General features: G+C 49.4%; 1 protein-coding gene across 1 annotated transcript; it reads right to left on the reverse strand.

The window, feature by feature from the left end:
- Positions 1-13,161: 13,161 nt before the first annotated feature.
- Prok1 (prokineticin 1) lies at positions 13,162-20,978 on the reverse strand. The gene is made up of 3 exons (XM_052731020.1): positions 20,279-20,978; positions 17,666-17,791; positions 13,162-15,806 (listed from the first exon to the last, which is right to left on the reverse strand). The coding sequence occupies exons 1-3, from the start codon at positions 20,348-20,350 to the stop codon at positions 15,687-15,689; spliced, it is 318 nt and encodes a 105-aa protein (XP_052586980.1). The 5' UTR covers positions 20,351-20,978; the 3' UTR covers positions 13,162-15,686.
- Positions 20,979-24,069: the final 3,091 nt, after the last annotated feature.

Below are 24,069 nucleotides of genomic sequence, written 5' to 3' on the forward strand. Positions count from 1 at the left end.
AGAGACTCGCCATATTTATTGTATGACATATTAAGTAGTAAGTCTTGTTACTCACGGTTTGAAAGATGCTGAGCACACCATCACTTACTGGTCACCAAATGCTTGCTATGACCTTACTGTGTGCCAAAGCACCGAGGACACACAGTGAAAAGGGCATAGAAGGAGCTCTCTGTGCAGAGAGAATGATGTCCCCTACACAGTGGGACCTGCTTCTGCCATTGATAGCACCCTTTGCCTACCCCTTTCCTTTTCTGTCTGATAGTGTTGCCACTAAAGTGACTGGAACGTCTTCAGAGATTTCCTCAGCAAGAGTAGGGACATCACACAGGACCTCTTGGTCCAGGTAAGGTTTGGGATAATGGAGCAAGTCAACTGGAAAGAAAAAAGAGAAAGAAAGAGAGAGAGAGAGACCAAAAGAGGAAATTGCAGAAGAAAGGGTTCTAGACCTGATTCTGCCATATTCCTTGGCAACCTGAAAACTGCCACAGCCGCCTGAGCTTCCACCAGGAGACTCCCCAAGTCCTCTGCACTGGGAGGCTGCCAAAGCTCTCTGATCTTCACATTGGAGAGTTCAAGTGCCTTCATCTTCAGGTTCTTCTTGCACAATAGGGTTGGTCCTGCCTTTGCAACACTTTTTTATTCTGTATTTGACCCGCTGACCATTTTCTCCCCTGCAGACTGACGTAGAACTTTGTGCACAGTCCCTAACACTCATAACAACCATGTCATCCTCCTAGGGGGCTGGTGGGAAAGACAGTTTGAGATTACAGAAGTGTAAGTGCCACACAGTGGCTTCAGGGGCCTCTCCCTCCAGATGGAAGCCAGTTACAAACAGAATGCAGCCTCTACCTCATGCAGAGCCAGGAGGCCAGCCCTGCCTGGAATTTACCCCAGGGTCCTCAGCTCCAGTTCTCTCTTGTATAGCTTCCAGCAAACCTGGGAAAACCTTCCTTTTCGGGACATGCCCCTCCTAGAGAGCCCTCACCGAACAAAGACACTCAACCTCTTTTTGCGGATCCAATATAGAAGGCATTCCGTCTTCTCCGTGGTCAGGCCTTGACAGAACACACATATGAGCATCTGGGTTGGGGGTGGGGACAGCAGTAGTGCAAGCCCAGCCAGGCTGAGCCCTGGCTCCTCCATTACTAGCCATGTGGTATTGGGCAGCTCAGGGACTCTCCCTGAACAATGGTCTCATCTATAAAATGCAAGTCACCCAATCCACAGCAGTATAGGTGATGTCCTAGTGTGGAGCAGAACCTACAGACTTCTAAAGGAGCTCTTACACCAAGGTATCTCTTTTGATGAATGCATATATCACTCCCACGGAATGTCCAGTACGATTTGAAGCATTTTTACAAATATTAATTCATGCAGTCTCATAACGGCCCTAAAAGATGAGCAACCCAATAACCCTAATGCCATATCAGAGGAAGAAACTAAGGCCCAGATGGTCCAAAGGGTGATAGAGCCAAGGGCCAAATACCAGGTAGTTCCGTTCTAGAAACCATGCCTTCCTATCCCTGGGCTTCCTGTCTGGCTCCCTGTCCTCAGGATCACACTCAATATGCAAAGACGGGTGTGACAACGGTCCCCCTGGAGTCTCCCCAAGGGAACTGAGGGCTGGAAACGCAGCCCTCCACCTGCCCATAGAGGCTCCAGGCGATGCCCTCCCCAGGGTCCAACATTCACCTGGTGACCACATGGCTCTGAGAGATGGCGAGGACAGCAAGGAGCAGCACAAAGCACCTCATTCTGGACAGCAGGCAACGGCCACTCTAGCCAGGGCCCACCCTTGCAGCCTTTATAGAGTGGGGCTCCTTCTGGCTGGATGCCCAGACTTCAGCGGCACCCCCAACTTCAGGCTGCTCCACAAACATAGTAAGATAGCACCCAGACTACCCAAGACCCATAAAGATAAGAGCTGCAAACTTTACCATTCTGAAGACTTCCAAGTTGAAGGGTACACAGGCCTTCAGGCTGGGAAAAGTCAACACAGGCCCCTCTGTACCAAATTCCCCTCTAGACAGGCTTTCTGAGCTAACACAGGTGGGGCTACTACCAGGAACCTGTTTCATGTTCCGCCTTCTGCTCTGTGAGTAGCCGGGCCCCAGACCTCCCCTCCTTGGACCCTTCCCTAGGCCAGACTTCACTGGATGTCCAAGGTGCTCCTGATTTCCATCTCTCCCAGGCCCGCTTTCCAGAAGGAGCTTAGCCTATTCTCAAGGTGGAATCTGAGACCAAGAATGCTTGTATAATCCGTCACCTCAGTGGAGGAAGCTCAATGTTAGAGCCCAGAACAACCATACTCCAAGTTCCCACAGAGAGCAACGTCTAAAAGAGAAGCCTCATTTGTTCCTAGAGACAGTGTTCAAATGAAAGAGATGTTGAGAAAGCAAGTGACCAATACCTGCTCACAGTGACATTTGGAATAACTGGGGAGGACAGAGTGGGAAGGCAGATGCACACCCCACATGAAGGATAGGGGCCAAATGGCAGCGACAGTTTAAGGAGCAGGGTAGGCTATGAAGAAGCACACATGTGGGTATGCTGAGTGTCCTATTGGAGTCCAGGCCACAGAAGCCAGATAGTCATGCCTTCTGGCCCAAGAGAGATTTAAGACAGGAAAGCAGCTAAAGTCTACATCCATAATATAGATGGAGACAACTATGTCCCAGGCCTATGAACTGGGAAATCAGAATGAAGCCAGGATAAGGCAACAAAATGGCAGGCCAGGGGTTCAGGACCCCGATGTGCAAGAGAACAAGAGCTGCTGTATCAACAGGACAAACATCTGCATGGAGAGGAAGACTGGCAAGACTGGAAAGGGGGAGAGGGCAGGATGCAACAGCTGGATGACCAAGGTGATGGATCCGGATATATCAGCCCTTCAGAAAGAGGTGCCATCTGACATTTCACACATTTGACTTGTGGGGGCTGTAGGAAGGACCCAAGAGGCCAGGCAAAGGAGCCCTGAGTATTTGAACAGAAGTAAGGACAGGAGGCATGCCTGACCCCTACTGTGGCAATGCCCTCTTCCACACACGTCCCTTCACGAAGCCACCAGATGCGTGCCCAGAAGGCTAGGACACTGCTGCTTCTCATGCTCCTGGGAGGTGGCCACAAGTACATGCAGCTGCCATTCAGCACCTTTCCCCCCAAAAGCCAGAGAAGTAAGAGGCAAAATCAGTTTAAAAAAAAATGGCGGCGCTTGTTTCTTGTGCTCTTCCCTTGAGGTGCTGCTCTGACGGGCCAGGCCCTGCGTCTGGGCTGTATCTCCTCTGATCCTCCATCACTGAGCACGATGTATAAGAGATGCTCAGGGAATGTTTGAGTAAGCAGGTGAGTGACCGAGTGGCCTCGCCACTGCCCCGATAAGCAGCAGAAAGTAGCTGGTGATGTCTGTGTGACACACTGCCGATGAGGAGACAGAAGTTCAGAGAGGCCTGTAATAAGAGCTTGTCCTTGTCTGGAGTATCCTGAATAAACACCTGCACACTCTGTGGCAAGACCAACTCTGCGTCTAGGTCTTTCTTCCCAACCTCAAAACAGCCACCCCTTGAGACAGTTACAGTATGTGCAGTGGGCCCAAGCTGCAATGTGCAGCACCAAGACCCTCGGAGGTGAGCAACTTCAGAAAGGAGGGAGGGAGGGCGATTGTGGCTCCATGTTGTCACTGGCCCAGCCTGACCCAGTGGCCACCTCTCAAGGACAATGACCACGGCTGTTAGGTGCAACCACCTCTCCCACCAGAAGGTGACCACAAAGCCAAGAATCAAAGATCCCTTAGTGCTGTTTGCCTTTATTCGCTCACACAGTTGGCAGCCATCTGACACCATTCAAGTGCGTGCTGGAACACTGTCCCACAGGACACGGGGCTACGAGAGGTTATCTGCAGGGGCAAGCCACAATCTCGAAAAAGCTTTTAAGAAAGACCGCGATAAGAGTTGCGCACTCACTCCCTGGCAGCGCACAAGGACGTGTCACCTTAGTCTAGACGACTTGTGTCTGGGGACTCACTCACAAAAGTGGCTGAAACAACTCAGGACCCCAGGGCACCCCTTCCTCAGCACAAGATTTTGTTCTCCAGTCAGATTCCGGCACTGACAAAGCCGACTGAGGTCAGTCTCCTCAACATCTTCTATGTGTCTGCAACTAGACACAAGAGGACAGCAGCTGTCATCTCAGCACCGAGGGAGTCCACAGCCAGGTGAGCACAAGTGGATCTACTAGAGAAAATCCAAAGGAATCCTCCCCCCTACACACACACACACACACACACACACACACACACACTGCAAGCTGGCAGGGAAAGTGTGGCTTCTGGAAAAATCATGTGTGGCCATCATGACCTTGGATCCAGGGTCAACTACATGTGGTATGACTGCAGGAGAATTTCCTTACCCCTCTGTGCCTAAGCTTCTTCTTCTAAAAGTAGAGACAATGATACTGATAAAGTTATGTGGTATCCAGTGCTAACGTCCCTTATACCACAGCAACAAAAAATTTCTCAACAAAACACTTGCAATCTGAATTAAGAACACAGAGAAGATCATACACCGTGATCAAGTTGGTTTCATTCCAGGGATGCAGGATTGGTTCAACATGTTTAGTGACTACAGGACAGAACATGAATAGGCTTAAGGACAGACATCACGTAATCATCTCAGCAGATACAGAAAAGGACTTGGGCGAAGATCAACATCCCTTCATGATGAAAGTCTTGAAGAAACTCAGAATATTAGGAACACATCTCAACATAATAAAGGCTACGTGTGACAAATATAGACAATACTGTTAAATGAAGAGGAGCTGAAAGCATTTGCTATAAAAAACCAGCAAAGAAACCAGTGTGCTGTGGTGGTTTGAATAAGAATACTCACCATAGGCTCATAGCCATCAGGGAGCAGTGCTATTCAAAAAGGATTAGAAGGATTAGGAGGTGCGGCCTTGTTGGAGCAGGTGTGGCTTTATTGGAGGAAGTGTGTCATTGGAGGTGGGCTTTGAGATTTTCAATAGTCTATGCCAGGTGCAGTTTCTTCCTCCTTTCTCTTGGCCTGCAGATCAGGATATAGACCCCAATTACTTCAACATCATGCCTGCCGTGCCAGGCTCCCCGCCGTGATGATAGTGGACCTAACCTCTGAAACTGTAAGTAAGCCCCCAATTAAATGCTTCCTTTTATGAGAGTCACCCTGGTTATGGCGTCTCTTCACAGCAATGGAACAGTGACTAAGATGGGTGCCCACTCCCCACCCTTGTTTAATATGGCACTCAAAGTCTTAGCCAGAGCAACAGCATAAGAGAAAGAAATAAAAAGGATGCAAACAGGAAAAGAAGTTGAATGTTTCCTATTTGCAGATGACACGATCTCTACTTAAAAGACTGGGAAGACTCCACCACAGTCTTAGACCTGACAAACACTTCCAGGAAACTAGCAGGACATAAAGTCAACATACAAAACTCAGGGGACTAGGGAAAGGCTCGGTCAATAAAGGCTTGCCTGCAAGCGTGAAGGGACTGGAGTTCAATCCCCAGCACTCACATAAAAAGCTGGGCATGGAGGCTTAGTAGCTCATGTGTGTAATCTCCGCACTGGGGAAATGGAGAAATGTGGATCCCTGAAGCCTGTTCGCCTGGCAGCCAAGCCTACTCATTGTGTTTCAGGCCAGTAAGAGATCCTGTCTCAAAAAACAAGGTGGATGCCTCCTGAGGAACAAAGCCCAAGGTGGACCTCAGGCCTCCACATACATGGCCATACAAGTGCACTCATATCCAAACACATATATGCACTTACACTCACATGAACACACGTACACCCACAATACATACACAAGAACACAGTAACTTTTCTCTATGCCAATAGTGAATTTGCCCAGAAAGAAATCAAGAAAAAAGGATCCCATTCACAATAGCTTCAAAAATAAAAACAAAAAACTATGAATAAACTTAACCAAGGAGGCAGAGGATCTCCTTAATGACAACTTCAAAACACCGAAGAAAGAAATATGAGAAGATCCTAGAAGAGTAAAGACCTCCCACGCTCATGGGTTGGCAGACTTCATCTTGTGAACTTGAGTGAGGACGTACACCACAGGAGCAGGGAGCAGGCTTTGAGGGTTTGTAGCTCCGCCCCACTCCAGTTCACTTGCTCTGCTTCTGCATGGGGATGGAAGTGTGATCAGCCAGCTTCCTGCTCCTGCTCCCTGCCATTATGGACTCCAACCTTCTGGAAGTGTAAGCCCAAGTAAATTCCCCTACAGTTTCTCTTGGTCATGGTGTTTTATCACAGCTACAGGAGAGTAAGCAGTACAGCTCCTACTCAGTAAAGGAAATGATCAACAGACTGAACAGACAGACAGCTGTACATCTGATAAGACATTAATGTCTTCAATCTATAAACGGAACTCTGAAAGTTAAATCATAAAAAAAACATCTAATCCATAGGCTAATAAATTAGTCCTCAAAGGAAGAAATACAAATGGCCAACACAGATGGTTCAGCATCCTTAGCATCAGGGAAATACAAATTAAAACTGTTCTGGGATCTTATCTCACCCCAGTCAGAACTATCATCAAAAAACAAACAATAGGGTTGGAGACATGGCTCAGGGGTTAAGAGTGCAGGTTGCTCTTGCATAGGCCCAAGTTTGGCTCCCAAAACCAACACTTGTGGCCTCCACAGACACTGGTACTAAAAGAGGAACTTCATACAGTGCTCTTGGGGACATAACTAGTGCGGCCATGATGGAACTCAGTATGGCGGCTCCTTGGAAAACTGCAAATAGAATTACCTGTGAGCCAGCAATGGTGCTCCATACTCAGAAGATTCCATGTCAGCATTCACAGAGACATCTGCACATCCATGTTTAGGGTCACACTATTCAAAACAGAGAACGTATGGGACCAGTCTAGATGTCCATCAACACAAATGGATAAAGAAAATGTGGTATAAATACAAAGTGGAATTTTATTCAGCTGCATAGAAGAATAAATTTATGAAATTCATAGGAAAATAGATAAAACTAGAAACCAGATGACCAGTGATATAAGCCAGGCAGAAGGGGCTGTGAGAGAGGAAGAAGAGTCCAGAGGGACAGGGAGGGGAACATGGGGGGTAATGGAGTATGGGTGTCATGAAAACAGGAGGGGGTACTGTAGCTAGAGTTTTCCTGCCTGGCCCACAGCCGCTCAGACCCAACCAAGTAAACACAGAGACTTATATTGCTTACAAACTGTATGGCTGTGGCAGGCTTCTTGCTAACTGTTCTTACAGCTTAAATTAATCCATTTCTATTAATCTATACTTTGCCACGTGGCTCGTGGCTTACCAGCATCTTCACATGCTGTTTCTCATCATGGCGGCTGGCAGTGTCTCTCTGACTCAGCTTTCCACTTCCCCACTTTATTCTCCTCCTTGTCCCGCCTATACTTCCTGCCTGCCTGACTACTGGCCAATCAGTGTTTTATTTACTAACCAATCAGAACAACACATTTGCCATACTGAGCAGGGTACTGTTTGGGAAGGAGGAAGAGGATGAACGAGAGGTGGAGGGGGGAGGGGGGCAGTGGAGGGAGTAAGACAATCTATAAAGATAAATATGCATGAAAGTACATGTCGTCATATGTCATGATGAATCCCATTTCTTTGTTTGCTAATCAAAATGTTTTGGTTTTGGGTTTTTTTTGTGGTAAAAGAAAGAGAGGGAGGGTTGGAGGACCATCTTCCACCTCCTAGGGTTTTCTCATAACCAGTGAGGCCCTAGAATGTTCCTGAAGGTGTCCAGAACATGCAAGTTCTTATACTTATGTTCTTCTTCTTCTTCTTTTTTAAACTTATTTCTTTTATTGTTTCTTGATTTTATTTTGCTGGGGGTTTTTTTGTTGTTGTTTTAAGACAGTGTCATATAGCCCAGGCTGTCCTTGTGGCTGACGATGGCCTTGAATTCCGGCTCCTCCTGACATCACCTTCCAAGTGCTGGGATTGCATTTGTGAGCCACTATGCCTGGCTTTGACTCCTCTTGCCTTGCCATTGCCGAGAGGATGCAGCCCGGTTGCTGTCATGTGTGGTCTGCGTCTAAGAAAAGGGAAGCTCAGAGGAGTTCCTTTGCTCCCCCAGCTCCCAAGTCAGAGACAGTGGCTGCAGGACCCATCGGATTACTGCGGCCTCTCTCAGCAGGTGAGAAAGTCTGGCCTGGTGACACTGGGCATGAGGAGGTAGCAGGTGCTCCCTGGGGCCAGGCGGGGGATGTGAAAGCATATGGTGACTGATGTGAGGGAAATCTGCCAGAATTCTTCCCTCCATTTTTACTACAATAATACTGTTTGTATTCCAAGTTTAAAAATAAATATCAAAAAAATCTAGTGAATTCAATTCCCTTCTTTTTTTAGTTAAATTAATTTTTTAAAATGCTTCACAAGTAAACACCATGCAGACCAAAATATCCACAGGTCAGACTTTAACATCTACATAGCCATCAGATGATAGACACCCAGATAATGGTGGATTTGGCTACATGGAGACAGAGAGAGGTGGATCACCAGTTAACTCCGTGAAGAGAGCCCAAAACAGAGATTCCAGGGTTTGCCGTTTTCCAAGAAACAGCAGAAATGTGGATTTGGGGGGCAAACATGCACCTTTGAAACAAGGGTAAGCGTTAACTTTTATATTATACAGACAAAATAAGATAGGTAGAGCAACCCACCCCCCCCCCCCCAATAACAGCCTAGGGACAGGCCCCTTGTCTTAGCAAAACCTAGACTAAAGAAATGCCTTTGGCCCCCCAGGACATGATGGAATCAACTAGGGGTTTCTCCAGGAGAGGAAAGGATTGGGGGGGGGGGGCGTGCCGTGGAGGACAGGCCCAGCCTCAAGTGCAGCTCTGCAGACATGGCTGGACCACCACACACCAGAGAGCCCGACATGAGACTGCACCTTTTGTCTTCTGAAGATCCTTACCTGAAGACGTTCAGGAAGCCCACATCAGTGAAAACGCCGCTCACCAGCCAGCCATGTTCATTAAGGAAGGCTTTTTCCTGAGATGAATATGTGTTAAAAATAGCAAATATTAATCACCAGCAACATTAATTTATAACAGTTTGTTTCCCTCTCGACTCCTAACTAACATCCAGCGTAAGTGCTTTCAACCTAAGGCTTGCTGCCTTGTGGGAATTAGGAATAATCTTTCTTACAGTCTTCACCGCGAACTGAACTGACTGGCTCCATGGAGCAGTTCACAGATTGGAAGGGGCTGCCACGAGAAACAACATACTGGACGGGTCTATTTAGGGTAAAGTCTAAAACATTATGGAAAAGAAGAAATCTGGATGTGGTGTCACATACCTGTAAGTAATCCCAGCAGTTGGGAGCTAGAGGCATTAGGATCAGAAGTTCAAGGTCATTCTTGGCTACATAGTTTTAGGACAACCTGGGCTTGAGGCCCAGCCTGGGCTACATGAATTCAAGCATCCTGTCTTAAACATCAAGGAGGAGGAAGGAGCATGCCCCATTCTTCCTGCCTTCTTTACTATCCCGGGACTTCTTGGTGTGTGTATGCATATGTGTGCTCATACAGGGGTGCACATGTGTGTACGCAGGTAGAGACCAGTGTCAAACTGGGTATCTTTCTCAGTTGTTCTCTGCCTTGTTTACTTTTAAAACTTTTCTTTATCTCTGTGTGTGTGTGCGTGTGTGTGTGTGTGTGTGTGTGTGTGTGTGTGTGTGTGTGTGTACACGACCGTGCTCATGGAAGTCCAAGGATAACTCTCAGGAGTCGGTTCTCCTTCGCCACCTTGTCGGATCCACGGTGTAAACTCAAGGTGTCAGGCATGCACACAAACGCCTCTGCTCACTGACCCAGCGCATCAGCCGTCCACTCTGTTTTTGAAACAGGATTTCTCACGTTTACCCAGAGCTTGCTGACTCAGCTCGGCTGGCTGCCTGACTAGCTAGCCCCAAGTCTACTTCTGATTCCTCATCACGGCAACCACAAACATTCACCAGCACACCCAACCGTTGTTTCTTTAACGTGGGAATCAATTCCACATCCTCCGGCTCGCACGGCGCAGGCCTGACTGACTGAGCTAGCCCGGCAGCTGTGCTGAGCCTTGTTCTAATATGAAGTCCACACATGGACTGGGGCTTTAGCAAACGGGAGCTGCCTCCGCTCCTTGCAAAGCAGTGTCGATTTTGTGTTATTTGTTGAATTGATTTCCTCCAACGGTTGGATTGACTGACATGCTGAGGTAAGGCTTCTACGAAGGTAAAAAGTACAGAACTACCATATGGGAGTCACAGCTAGAGAGCTCATGAGGGGCCTGGTAATTGCAACTGAACCCTGCTGATAACCCCAGAATCCACCCTGTGCCACTTGCCGTAGCTGGAAACTGCTGGCGAGGCCTGTTCCAAGGAATGTGTGCTCATGATAAAGTTGCCCTGCCCACAGTCTGGGACAAGCCAGGGTGGGGACAGAGAGATGGTGGGTGCATCTCTTCCTAATCGCAGCTGTTATCAGGCTCTGCCTCCAGGAACCCGTGTGTGAACTTGAATTTGGCAAGGAATGAACACTGAACACACTGGGGTTTCTTGCCGCTAAGTTCAGATTTGGGGCCTTTGAACTGCATCCAAAATGCTTTTCCATCCTTCCGAGCTGTTTGGCTTCCCCCACTAAGGAGGGACCTCCAAGTTCTGGTGGTTTAGAGAGGGGTGTGGCACAAAAACCCCCCGAGGTTGGGCCAAGGAGCAAGTGTTCCTTCGAGACGTCTTCATAAAGAAGAAGAGTAAGTACCTGACCGTCCCCATGCTGCTTCCGAATGGTGGGTGACAACCTGAGCATTTCCCATACACTCACATTTCATCTTCACTGCAACCCCAAGAGGCAGGAGCTATTGTTGCTGTTGTTGTCGTCGTCGTTAATAGAGGGGGAAACGGAGGCACAGAAAGTTCAGTAAAGTGACCAAAGTCCCCAGCTAGGAAGTAGCTGGAGCAGGGCTCAAGCTTGCGCAGGCTGTGTGGCCAAGCACTGGACGGCCCCTTGTCAGGAAGCGGACATGAAGACTGCAGCCGCTTGTTGAGCGGCGCCAACCAACCCGCACCGTGAGCAAAGGAAACGGCAACTATAGGTGTGTCCGTTTACTTAACCTTCGGGCTTTGCTTCTGTGACAAGTTTCGGGGGCTCCTCTCTGGCTCTCTGTCAGAAGCACGCTCACAGCTCCTTATCTTTCAGTGCCTCTCCCTGCCTAGGCAGCCGGCTGTTGAGGTCACACCTGTGATTCCCCGCATTTGAGGGGTAGAGGCAGGAGGATTGACATACGGGTGAGGCCCGTCTGGACCACATAATGAATTCCAGGATAGTCAGGGCTACGAGAGAGAGAGAGAGAGAGAGAGAGAGAGAGAGAGAGAGAGAGAGAGAGAGAGAGAGAGAGAGAGAGAGACCCAAGCACTACGCTATTCTCCCCAGACGAGCAGGAGAGCTAGGGAAGGTTGGAGCAGTGCTAGCTGCACAGAATGGGGAACCACGGCCCTTTCTTTACGTGTGTTGAAGGGAAAATCATTCCGGGGAGCTCATTCTCGCCCATCTGAAGTTTGTTTGCCTCCATGGTCTCGTGGCTCTGGGCTTCTGGGGCTAAACAGCCCCATCTGGGGAGCAGGGTGAGAGAGGGTAGTCTTCACACACCACAGCCTGTCCCTGCCCAGGGCTCAGCATGCATGATGTGATTCTAACAGGGGTACAAACATCCCCGGATAGAGAGAGGACTTGGTGCCCATTAACTGTATGTCAGACTCTCTGCTCCTGCCAAGGTAGACAAGGCAGTGCCCTCCAGGGAAGGGGAAACAGTCCTTGTGTTCATTTAAAGACACCACAGTCACAACACACTGGAACCCCGCCCGGGTCTACCTTGCACCGTCTAGTGCTTTCGTGAACTGACTTCATGTAGACTATTGCAGCATCGAAACTTCTATTCAAGACGGGGCCTGAGGGAGAAAACCACAAATTCCAAATACGAAAAGAGATAGTGACACCCCTTGGAAACCACAGAAGATTGTTCCAAGACCCCCAAGGGATACCAAAATCCAAGGGTGCTCAAGTCCCTTGGAGAAAACGGCATGAGCTTGGCATGTACCTATGTACACCCTCGCACATGCTTTAACCCTTCCTCAGTCCGTTATAAAACCTGACACAACACACTGCCACAGAGTCACATGTGTTGTTCAGAGAATAACAAGAAAAAGTACGCACATTCAATGCAGACGCACTTTTTAATATGTTTGATCCACGGGTGGGATTCCCATGAAGAGCCCCCAGGGTTCAGAGGGTGACTATACGTAGCTTGGGTCACATGATACTATGTGTAGCTCTAGTTAATTAGGTACTTACTCTCCTACCCACCACAAAATGAGTATTAATTAGAAAATGGTTATTCCTATTCGAAGGGAAGCCAAGCCATTTTGCAACACACAGTGCCCACCTTCCCCAACAGGAGACACTGGGGGTCTCCTCATCACACCACACCTGGTCCTTCCTTCAGGGGGACACTTTTCCTCTCCTCCTATTGTGGTATGATTCATGCGGTACATCATTTACCCTCATAAACTGTACACTCTAATGACGTTGGAGATATTGACTGCTACACAGCCGCCTCCACAGTTTAATTTTAGAAAATTCTTGTCACCCCTAAAGAAACCTGAACTCCTTAACAATTACTCCAAATTTATACCTTCACCCCACCCCAATCCTAGCCGACTCTGACCTACTTTCTCTATTGTGGGTTTGCCGGCTGTGGACATTTCACATCCGTGGAAGTGTGCAAATGTGGCCTTTTATGACAAGCTTCTCTCGTCTAAGGATGTCAAGGGCCATTCACGCTATGAAGCATGTATGTACCTTATTTCTTTTCAGGGCCGAGTAATAGTCCATGTTTGGAGATCATAGTGTGCTCATCTGGATGAAAAGGAGCTAATTGTGTCAGGGAAGTTCTTCGCTCTCATTGCCAATCCCTGGTCCAGGAAAACGTCCCTCAAGACACCCAGAGTGTGCCCTGGGCCAGCAGGTGCTTCTCTGTCTACAAGGCAGGTTCTGGTTATTTATTTATTTATTTATTTATTTATTTATTTATTTATTTATTTATTTTGTAGATTCTCAGTGTTGACTCTTGGGCTGGTCTGAGAGCTGATTCGGGTGGGTGATTTGGCTCCACTCTGCAGGCTCAGCTCTGAGCCACTGTCGAGCCCTGCAGCCTCCCTCCCCTAGACGATCTTTCTCTTCAGCTTCAGGAACCTCTTACCCCTCCCTGGGTCTCGCCTCTAGTCGCTGCCTTCAGGAACCCCTTCATCGGCTGGTGATAACTGCCTGGAACTACAGCTAACCGGTGTTTACCCGACCTCACTCGGGATGCTAACAAGGACCACACTGAGAGAGGATCGAAGCCGAACAGCAGACAGAGGAGGCCCTGGCACCAGACCTGGCGGCACATGTCCCTGCACAGTCTCCGTTCTGGCCTCTGCCCTTCTGTGTCTGGCCCTTCCGTCCTGGAGCGCCGGGATCTCTAGGCCCTGGCTACCTAGAGACTTGGGGTGATGAGAACAGCAGCTGACCGAGGAACAGCGATGAGGAGGAGCCCACGTGCTGAAGGAGCCTCCGAGGCGGCTCTGCTGACCCTGCTACATCCGGGGGATTCACAGACGGGGGAAGGGCGAACTTAGCCACATCTGCTCTCTCATTCTAGAGAACCTGAGATCAGGGAAATCACAGCACCTGCCCTAAACAGGAAGGGCCAGCGGCTTCCCGGGCCACTTCAAAGTGGGGCGGGGTCCGAGTGCTAATAAAGAGTGGTTCTGGTGGTTCTCCCGGTGGCAGGCTTCTTTATAAGGCCACGTTGTTCTGGACCTCCAGTGGACTCCAAAGCAGGGTATGCCGGAAGAACTACTCCTACCTGCCCGAAGCCCCCGTCCTCTTTTCGCCTTCACGCTCCTTGCTACTTCCACTTGGTCCACGAGAGGGCGCCAGACACCAATGGTTGAGGATGAAAGAGTTGGGCCTGTCACTGAAGTTGTGGATGGATCTTGAAAGGGTGTCTGTCAACTTCACCTGACCTTATTCTCCTTGAAAACATTCGTCTTAGGGGCATACTCTCTCTATAGGGAGTTTTTTATAGCCATATTTCTGAAGAGCATATTGCTGAATGTAAAGGATACATTTCCCTAAGCCTTCCAACCTCTCCGCTGTTTATCCATCTATCTTTGGCAACAGCAGAGAACTGAGGCAGAGGCTCATCACTCATTCCTCAAAATTACAACATTAAAAATGAAAATGAGTGCGGTCATGTTAAATTGTTGATTCACCCTGTGGGTCTGCCGGTGGCCTGCTCTGAGGCCAGGATGGAAGGGCAACAGGGCGATGTGCAAGGGAGCGCCACAGGGCACCCCCGTGTCTTGTTCCTGGGGCATCAGGCACTGGCTGCTGCCCACTGCACTCGGGGCTGCTCTGTGAGCAGGGAGGGACACAAGCTGGAGGTCAATACCCAAGGGCAGTGAGTGGAGCCCGTCAGACGAGGAGGATCATGGGACCGTTGACTTGGAAAGGAACTTTACAGCTTGGACTTGGGCCTGGAGCCCAGAGGGATAGAGATTGTGGGCTGCACGCAGGAAAGGTGGCACAGGTCAGCAGAGCAGGGGCAAAAGCACAGAACGGTCCCTGCGCTGTTCAAGGCCCAGCCTGGTGGGCCCGGGAGGGTGTTTTTTATTTGTTTGTTTGTTTGTTTGTTGTTGTTTGGTTTTGTTCTGTTTTGTTTGTTTGTGGATAGCTGTGAATGTGGCCAAGACAAAATTGTGAGCTTCCTTAAAAGGAGATTTTGTTGTTGCAACTTGATTGCCCCATTCTGAACTTGGTAGACGGCAACATTTCATCACAGTGTTGTTGGACACCCTGTACCTAGAATAAGAATGGAGGTGGGAAGAGTTGGCTATACCTGCCTGTAGAGAAAGCTCCCAGGCCTGGGTTCAGACTCAATGCTCAAGGCCTTGCCAGCTCCCTCACTGATGCAAATTACCTATCACTGGGCACATGTGGCCTGCTGGGGTCAAATATTTGACATAAACCCAAAGGGGCTGAATTTCAGCTCTGAGAGTTGAAGTAGGCCCATGCTGTCCCCTCAGCAGAGCTTCCCCACACTCCCAGCCCTTCCCAGAAGACCCCATACACACATAGCCAAGGCCCTCTGAGCTGCCTCCCACCCCCAATTCAAAGAGACCCTGAAATCCTCTTGCTTTCGAGTGGTGCCCGGAGAAAAGCTGAATTTGTACCTACGGTCCTAAAATAAGGAGCTAGTCAGTCAAGGAAATGAATGCTCCTGTTGGTCCTTCTCTCCACAGGACCTGTGATTTAGTGATGCACCCGAGGGCCAGTGGCCAGGAAGGTGTGATTTAGGAAGAAGGGCACATGCAGGAAGGGGAGACAACTGGGAGAAACGCAACGTCACAACTTGAGGCAGTCTGGGCAGGGCTGGTCAACTTCTCAAGGCCGTAGCCTCCTCTGCACACACCCGTGGGCATTCCACAGTGGAAGGTGTGCCCATCTGCTCACACGTGTGCAATGGACAGGGTGGGGAGTGGAGCAATCTCAGGGAACTAAATCACACAGAAGTGATGCAGAAGAGGCCACCCAGGAGGGATCCTGAGCCCAGACACACTAAAAGTTGACGTTCTTCAGGTCCCGGGAGCAGCGGTACCTGCTGTCCGGGAACCTGGAGCACAGCAGGCTGGGTGAGCAGGGGCAGGTGTGGTGCTGGCGTTTCCTAAAGAAGGGGACCTGGAGAGAGAAGGAAGCCGTCCATCAGCCACAGGGAAGGCCTGCAAATGTCTCCTCCCAACCAACAATAACGGTGATTATAGGAGACCACTCCAAGGCACGGAGTGACAAAATGGCATGACAGCATCGTCCAGCTAATTCGTGGACGAGCTAGGATTTGAACCCAGGTAAGGCTGATGCTCTGCACTCAGAACACCTGTGGCCATGCGCACGCTCTTGCACACACAATTGCAAACGCTCTCACACCTCTGGCAAGTGAATCTCTCTGCTTACTGGTGGTGCCCTCAGCTCTGTGGTCGGGAAAGACATTTGTTTATATGTGTGTTATTGTATGTGTGGGGGCGCAATGGGGAGAGCATGCCTGTGGAGATCTGAGGACAACTCGTGAGGTCTGTTCTGTCCTTCCACCTTTATGTCTGTTCTAGGAACCAAACTCAGGCCCCTGTGTTTTCATAGTAAGCTCGTTTACCTGTGAATCATCTCACCCCCCACCCCACCCCCATGGGTTTTAAATAGAGTGATAAGGAGACTAGGTCCAGCACCGGCCTACCTGGGTTCGAATCCCAGACCTGCTGTTTACCGTATCGGTGACAACTGACTACCTGTTTGCCCTTGCCGAGCTTTGACTTTATCATCTATAAAATGGGTTAATAGCTCCTAAATGGCTCTATGGCTATACAGAGACTGAGACTGTATATTTATTGAACACTTACTGTGGACAGATGGCCTGTAGGGAGTGCTCAGCATTTGGTTTATGTTAATGCTGACATCCTTATTGGGAGCGTGAATCATTCTGAATCATCTCCCATAGCCCAAGGCAATGAGGGTGGGAGAGCTTTCAGCTCTCAGCTTCCTGAGCCCAAGATGCTTAAAAACAAATCAGTGGCCTTGAGGGGCATTAGGAGAGATTGCTGGAAGATTCTCTGACTCCAGATGAGCCCTGGAGCTTGTACAGACAAGTCACCAGAGCTCCAAAGACTGCTAAGGGGCACTGGCTGTGCTTAGGTCCAGCCCAGCAAGGTCCCTGACACTTAGTGGCCCCACACTCCAAAGGCTACAGGTTGCAGCTACCTCGTCATCTGACCCTCCCAAAGCCAAGAGCCCCTTGGTTGTCCTGTGCCCTGGGGGGCTAGAGACAGTCGCAGAGTTAGCTGCGCAGGGCACAGAAGAGGAAGTCCTTCTTAGAGAGTGTACCCTGCTCTAGCTGCAGCCCTGTACAGGAGGCCATTTTGTGTTCTTAAAGAGAGTCTGTTCCTAAGAACAAAGGACATTTTAAAACTGTCACTTCAGGGTTACCTACCCTGCTCTCATTAAACACAGCTGGTAGAAAGCTGAGGGTGGCCAGCCTGAATGGCGAGCCGCTTTTGTGACTGCTGGAGCACTCCACAAAAACCAAGGAGGCTGTACCCAGCACCAGTGGCCTAGGGCTGTGGTTGACTTCAGAAAACTCCATTCTAGTCCCAGCCATCTCATAGACCGTGCCTTGGGCGAGTCACATGATCTGTTATCGTGCCTCAGCTTGCTAATGAAAACCCAGTAATGCTTTAAAGATCAAATCCTAACTGTTTCTCCAGCCTGTCTAGAAGGGTGCAGGTGGACAAATGTCAGCACCCAAACCCATGTCCAGACAGCATCTGCAGGCCTAAGTAAGGCTGCTGCCTGGAGCAGCCTCCCCATGGCGGTCTGCTTCCCTTCTTTCAGTTAGGCTGGATCCACTGTGGGGGGCGCAGTATTAATCTTCCCCATATCCTCATCAGAAGCCACAGACTCCACGGTCTAAGTTGCATCCAGGCCCCAGGATCCCTGTCTGCTTGCCCATGCTCATTCACACACATGCCCGTCCCGTGCCAGCGGAGTACCTTGTGGCTTCCTGGGTGGCACTCCTCTCCTTCCCGACCCAGTGGGGTGCACAGCCGCAGCCCACGCAGCCACAGACTGATGGCACAGCAGGTGCCCGCTCCACACTGGACATCTCGCTCACAGGCCTACAGGAGGGAGAAAGGGCCAGCCTGTTAGTGCCAACCAAGAGAACAAAGGAAAGGGAGCGCTAAGCCTTCCTCGTTGGAGTCTGGAGGAAGTGACTGAGTGCCGGGGATTAACAGGACATGTTGGCTGGAAAACCACTGCTTGTCTCAGGCAGGACACTCAGGGTTCAGCACACTACCCGACCTCAACCTGGGGAACCATCCCAGCTTGGTGACAGGGCAGTCCCCATCCCCTGAGGAGACCTATGTTAGAAGGCATAGCTTTTCTAATACCAGTCAACACTGGTACAATTGACTGAGTTAGAACTCAGTTGGGGCCAAACTCAGAACTCAGAACTCTGGTTGGGGGCAAAAGGGGAGTCTTTGGTGGTCCAAAGCCATGGATGCTCCCTGCTGAGTTATCTCGGGGGGGGGGGGGGCGGGAGGGGCGCAGAGAATTCTGTCTTCCAGCGTGCATTGGCATTGTCAGCTGCCTCTCTGCTTGAATCCCACGGCCTAACCCAGGGGCCTGTGGACGGGTATCTCCCCCAGTGCTTCTCCGCTGGCCTCTCGGGGCCCCTGACATGGACCCTTCTGGTTTGGGCTGTTTGGACCTGCTGGGTTCCTGGGTAATGCCTATGTAAGAAAAGGTCAAAGGCGCCCACTTTATACCAAAGCCAGGGTCAAGAAAGCAGGTAGGAAAAATGGAGAAACGGCCAGCCTGGCCACACTGCACAGTGGCCAAGTGGCTTCAGAGCTGAAGCTGGAAGCTGAGTTGCGATTCGTTTTTCTCCAGTGGCAGGCCACAAAGAACCTTCAGTCTGCCGGCGTGGGACATGACAGAACCTGGAAGCTCCAGGCCTTTCCAGATGAAGAGGTGAGGATGCCACCAGAGAAGGTACAGGTGAGGGTCACCAGCAGTGACTCTCTAACCCAGCAGGGGCACTTCTCACACCCAAGCCAGCGAAACCAGTCCTTTGAGAATGCAGGGTTGGGGAAGGAAGTCCCAGGGGACTCTCCGCCCCTGACAGTGGCAGGCGTGGCACTCTGGGGGGTTGGGCCCTACAGCCTGGACTGTCGCTGTCTAAGGAGCAAGGGAGTGCGGAGGTCAGGACCTGGTGTCTTTCTGGGAGTCATAAGAGGGACATCAAAGGGACATGGGAAACGGAGGGCAGCTGGGCACTCCTGGATTCCTTCCCCTCAACACTGTGTTCTGACCAAGCATTCATCTGGCCATTCATTCGCTCCATCTGACTGACCCGACCCTCTTACCTCACTGTGCTCCTTACTAAGAAATGTCCCACCTCCCTTAGGCCTCTCTGCCTGTTGCCACTCTGGGACAGATGTTGGAGCTGGCTTGGTGACCCTGACAAGGAGCAGCTCATCGGGCTGTGTGCTCCCAAACCTCACTCTGTGTGGCAATCCTCTCGTCTCTCCGGGGTCTGAGGCCCCGGTCTTCAGGGCAAACACAAGCAGGCTCTCTCCACAGTCACACTCACTAGACGCAATTCTGCCTTCAAAGCATCCGCTTGCACTGTGTGTTATTTTGAATGGACTCCCTTTCCTAAGAAAATGACAGTGAGGTTGCTTTTTCTGTGAAAATTAAAATTTATCCAGTTCCAGGAATTGACCAGCATTATCCACACTTACCTTCCAAGTAAAAGGTTGGAGGAGGTTGAAATAAAAGTTCTCTCTCTCTCTCTCTCTCTCTCTCTCTCTCTCTCTCTCTCTCTCTCTCTCTCTTTTTTTCTCCTGACTTCTACCAGGAAAACTCCCAGGAGAAACACTGTGTTTTGGTTTGTGATAAAGATGGTCCTGCACATGACACAGCATGTGTCTACATGACGAGGACAGGTTCCGTGGGACATCTGCGAGGCCACCATGCTCAGAGCGAGGTGTTCAGTGGCCCTGGGCTGAACCCCTGCTAACTCGTTTGGGGTGCATCCTGCCAATGCTGGTGCCACCCATCTTCCCCTGGGAACCCACTAAAGAGTGAAAGGTGGTGTTCAGCGCATTCTCCCTAACAGCGAAAGTAGACCTGGGGTGGGACTCTGTGTTCTTCCCCGAGCCACACCAGCATGCTCTGGAAGTTAACACAGACGAGTAGACCAGACACCGGTGAAAACCAAGGTGTGGATAAGACAAATGGGGCTTGGTGGGGGTGGGGGTGGGGAGGCGCTAATCCACCCTACAAAGAAACTTCCCCTGGCACACACTAAGGAATCCTCATTTTACTAAATACTCAATGTCAAAATCCCAGTGCCCTCCCAACGTATTTAAAAACCATTATATTTACACACAACTTCTCAAAACCCCACTCTATCAGAGTGAGGTCTGACCCATCGAAAGATTACATGCACCCCCTCTCCTAGGCAGTGACCCCCTCCCAAATCCCTTTGGTTTAGGTGAATTGGAGCAGCAGGGCCTTCGTGGTTCTCAGCTCATATCCTGTGCAGAACCCTGCTCTTGACCCCCAACCCAAGCCTATGGAGAAGGCTAGAAACTTACCCCTGTGATCACGGCACAGTGGGACACGGTTGCTAGGAGGAACACGATGAGGACTTGCGTGGTCCCTCTCATGATCACTCGGGGTGTAGACAAACGCCGTCCACTCCAGTGCCTCTCACTTCCTTCTGCCCTGCCTTGCGCTGGGCAAGCAGAGAAGGCCAGGCTGTCCTGCCCCTACCTCCTTCAAATTTATAGAGTCGGATCCAGGGCTGCCTCTCAATGCCTCATCTCTCTCTCCCCTCCCAATCGCCAGCGTTATTCAGATGAGCTCAGATGAGACCTGAATCTCTAATGGCAGGGCATCACCGTCAGAACTGATAAAAATGGACACATCGGGGGACTTTGACAGTTGCTCTAACTCTTCCGAGAGCACCACGCTTCCAACAGTTGCGTGCAATTCACTTGCTATCCATTTCTGTCTCTGCATCCTTCTTCGCTGCTTGGGCCAGGAGAATGGCTTCAGTCATGAATTAAGAGATTTGCAACATCGATTTTTTTTCCTCACCCACACCGAACTGCGCAGCCTACAGGAGTGTTTATTCTCTCACACTCCAGCCGTCAAGCATCCTGTGGGCATTTACCCTGAATTCAGCACAGAGGTGGTTGAGAAGACAGAGGGTGAGGTGGTGTCTGTTCCTGACCCCTAAAAGGTTAAAATTCCCCAAATGGAGACAGTATACAGTGAGAAAATGCATCTGCCGTGTTGATGCCTCTCACAGATACGCAGGCGGGTCTGCTCTCTTACAGGCCCTAGACCTGTAAAATCCTGTGTGCTGATGAGTCTTCGATGTCTAATTGATTGGCCTCAGAATCACTATGGAAACACACCTCCTGGTACGTCTATGAGGATATTTCCAGAAAAAGGAAATTGAAGAGGGAAGATCTACCATGTCTGTGAGGACTGTCCCATGAGCTAGACTCAGACTAAAGAAAGAGAGAGCTGAGGGCTGGCTAACGTTCCCCTCCTTATGCTTCCTGACTATGGATACAATGTGACGGGCCACCTCATGTTCCGTCTCCTTGATCTCCCTGCTGTACACTCAAGCTGTGAACCAAAATAAAACCTTCTTTCCTTCCTTCTGTCAGCAGTGGAAAAGGTAACTCACACAAGCAGTCAATGCCCCTGGTACGGGAACCAGGAACACAAGATAAGAAAGCACACAGGTTCCTCCCTGGCAGTATCCTGTAGCGAAGTGAACTTGGGCTGGGCTGCTGCCGAAAGAAGCCATGTTAGGGGTTCCTGCAGCATGGGGTGAGCATAAGAGCGGCCTTGTCTGCAAGCAGACACACAGTGAGCTCAGAGGGCAGGCTGATGGGAGGGTGCCTCTGAGCACAGCCCTTCTCACTGGAGGGAAGCCCCTGGTCCCAACCTTCTGACAGATCAGAGAGACACTGTTGGATCCTTATTGGACCGTCCATCTTCTCTCCATGATAAGAAAAGCTAGTATTTTTCCAAGGTGTGTTTTCTAGTATGTTAGTTCAGGACGAGCATCCCTAACTCAAAACTCTGAAATCAAGACAGTTCCAAAATGGAGAGCTTTCTGACATAATGTGACATGTGGAGAATTCTACACAATGCAACCATGTTGTGTACACAAAATTACTTAAAACACGATAGAAACTTGCCTTTAGGCTATGTATGTGAGGTGTTCATGAAATAGACAGAATTCAAGTTTAGAGTTATGCCCCATCCAAGATTACCCTTGTATATACGCAAATATTCAAAACTGGAAAGGTGGCCCTCAAACCTGGGACTCTCCAGGTCTCAAGGAATTCAGAAAAGAGGTACTCAGTCTATGGGTGCTACATGGACAATTGTTTTCCACAGCCAGAGATTTGGGGAACACTGAGTATACCTACCTAAGGAGTTTCTTTCTGCAGAATTTTCCAGGGTCCTTCATGTTGACATGGGAAAAATCAAGTGGAAAACACAACCTGTGGTATATTCATCCACGATGTCTTTTTCTCAAAGCATCTTGTAGAAATAGGATTCTCATGCAGAAATGTCAGCAGGCATCCATGACTAGTGAGAGGAGAATCCCGGTGGGCCCGGACACCGTGGCTGGTCGCCAGGCCCCCACAGGCAGACACACTGACTTTGAACCAGATTGCTTGCTGGCGTCATGACCTTGAGACCTCCAGTTCTCGCCATTTCCCCTAGTTCCTTCCCAGAACACACAATTACCATGAGTAAATTGTAACAAGGAAATCTTATAAAATAGTGGCATTGACTAAAAGCATTCTCTTGTGTTGGATGGTAGTGCTTGAAGAAGAGCCAGCTTAATGAGTGGGGCGGGAGGGACAGCTGGTGACTTGGTGGAACTCTCAGAAGAGATCCTGGGAGCTTTAGAAAGATGTGACATTGCTTCTTTCTTCAGAAACTCCATTAAGCAAGCACTCACTGTGACCCTCCCCTGTGTCAGGACTTGGAACTGCTGGGCACGGTATCAGATGTGCTAAGAGTAACATTCTTGACACAGTCAGGGTTTTTTGGTTTGGTTTTTTTTTTTTTTTTTTTTTTTTTTTTTTGGTTTTTCGAGACAGGGTTTCTCTGTGTAGTTTTGCGCCTTTCCTGGGACTCGCTCTTTAGACCAGGCTGGCCTCGAACTCACAGAGATCCTCTGCCTCCCAAGTGCTGGGATTAAAGGCGTGTGCCAGGGTCACTTTGTGGCTGACAGATGTGGAGTAAAGAGGTGAGTGGGGGGGATCTAAGCTGTGGCACCTCAATAATTCAAAGGCAAGAAGATGGAGGTGGGGTGAATTGAGAAGCAAGTTGGAGGGAGTGGGGGAAATGATGGAAAGTCTGAAAATATGGGTTCGCTTACGAGGGAAAAAAGCTGGTGGAGAAGGTGTGTTGGACAAACGTCTACACATCTGCAGACATGGTAGGGGCTGGTGGGCAGCAGATAGCGTGTAGTAGAGGGTTTGAGTGAAAAAGCCACGTGTACATGTGCAGATCATGGAGACAGAGCGAGGAAGGGAAGGAGAGAAGAGGAGGGAGGGAGGGAAGGAGAATGTGTGTGTGTGGTGTGTCTGGGTGTGTGTCTGCGGGCAGGATTGGCAAGTGTAAACCCTGACCTGGTTTAGGTTCCTAAGATAGTCTTAAGGTCAGGGTCACTGCTTTACAAACATAAGGAAACCTCTTTTAAGGCTGTGCTTCTTCAGCCAGAACAGTGGCAGATCTTGTTTAAATGGCTTACAATGTATCGCTTCTGTTATTAGTTCTTCTGCTGAGGTGGCTGTGATACGTTTTAGAACAAAGATAAGAAGTTAACAACAGAACAAAGGGAGCTCAGGCATCCAGACCAGGAGCTCTTAGTCTGGGGCTACAGTCCCCCAAGGAATGCATGACCAGGATCCAGACACATAAACTTAGGCAAAGAGGAAAATTTTGTCTTGATTTTCACTAACCTCTAACTGAATTTTAATGTTTTCGTCTATTTTTAACTGCAGTCTGAAACCTACAAAATGGTTGATAAAACTCATAACTCATAACCAAGAAAAAATACTATTATTTTAGTATCATTATATTGCTACAAAAACCTTAAAATATCCCTTCTGCTCACCATTATATGGAAATTGTGGTGCCTGTCAGAGCATTTCTAAGTTGGATTCCTGACATATTAATGAAGAAGCTTATACACTACCATATTATAAATATGTTTTAATGGATATTTTTGATAACTATAGTTCAATATAATTGATTTCCTTTGTAATATTACTTTATGCATCAAAACCCTTAAACCAGAACAGGGCATAAGCTTTGATGCATGGTACAAAATGGCAAGAAC

Source organism: Peromyscus californicus, unplaced genomic scaffold (genome assembly GCF_007827085.1).
Source record: "Peromyscus californicus insignis strain IS unplaced genomic scaffold, ASM782708v3 Scaffold_9__1_contigs__length_137607984, whole genome shotgun sequence".
Lineage (NCBI taxonomy): Eukaryota > Metazoa > Chordata > Mammalia > Rodentia > Cricetidae > Peromyscus > Peromyscus californicus.

What these genes read in the sequence shown, in the direction of transcription:
- Prok1 (XM_052731020.1), bottom strand. Translation starts at nt 20,350, where the DNA reads ATGAGAGGGACCACGCAAGTCCTCATCGTGTTCCTCCTAGCAACCGTG. An exon ending in ACTGTGCCGTGATCACAGGG is followed by an intron (nt 17,792 to 20,278) that starts GTAAGTTTCTAG and finishes TCCCTCCTGTAG; the next exon opens with GCCTGTGAGCGAGATGTCCA. An exon ending in GCCACCCAGGAAGCCACAAG is followed by an intron (nt 15,807 to 17,665) that starts GTACTCCGCTGG and finishes TTCTCTCTCCAG; the next exon opens with GTCCCCTTCTTTAGGAAACG.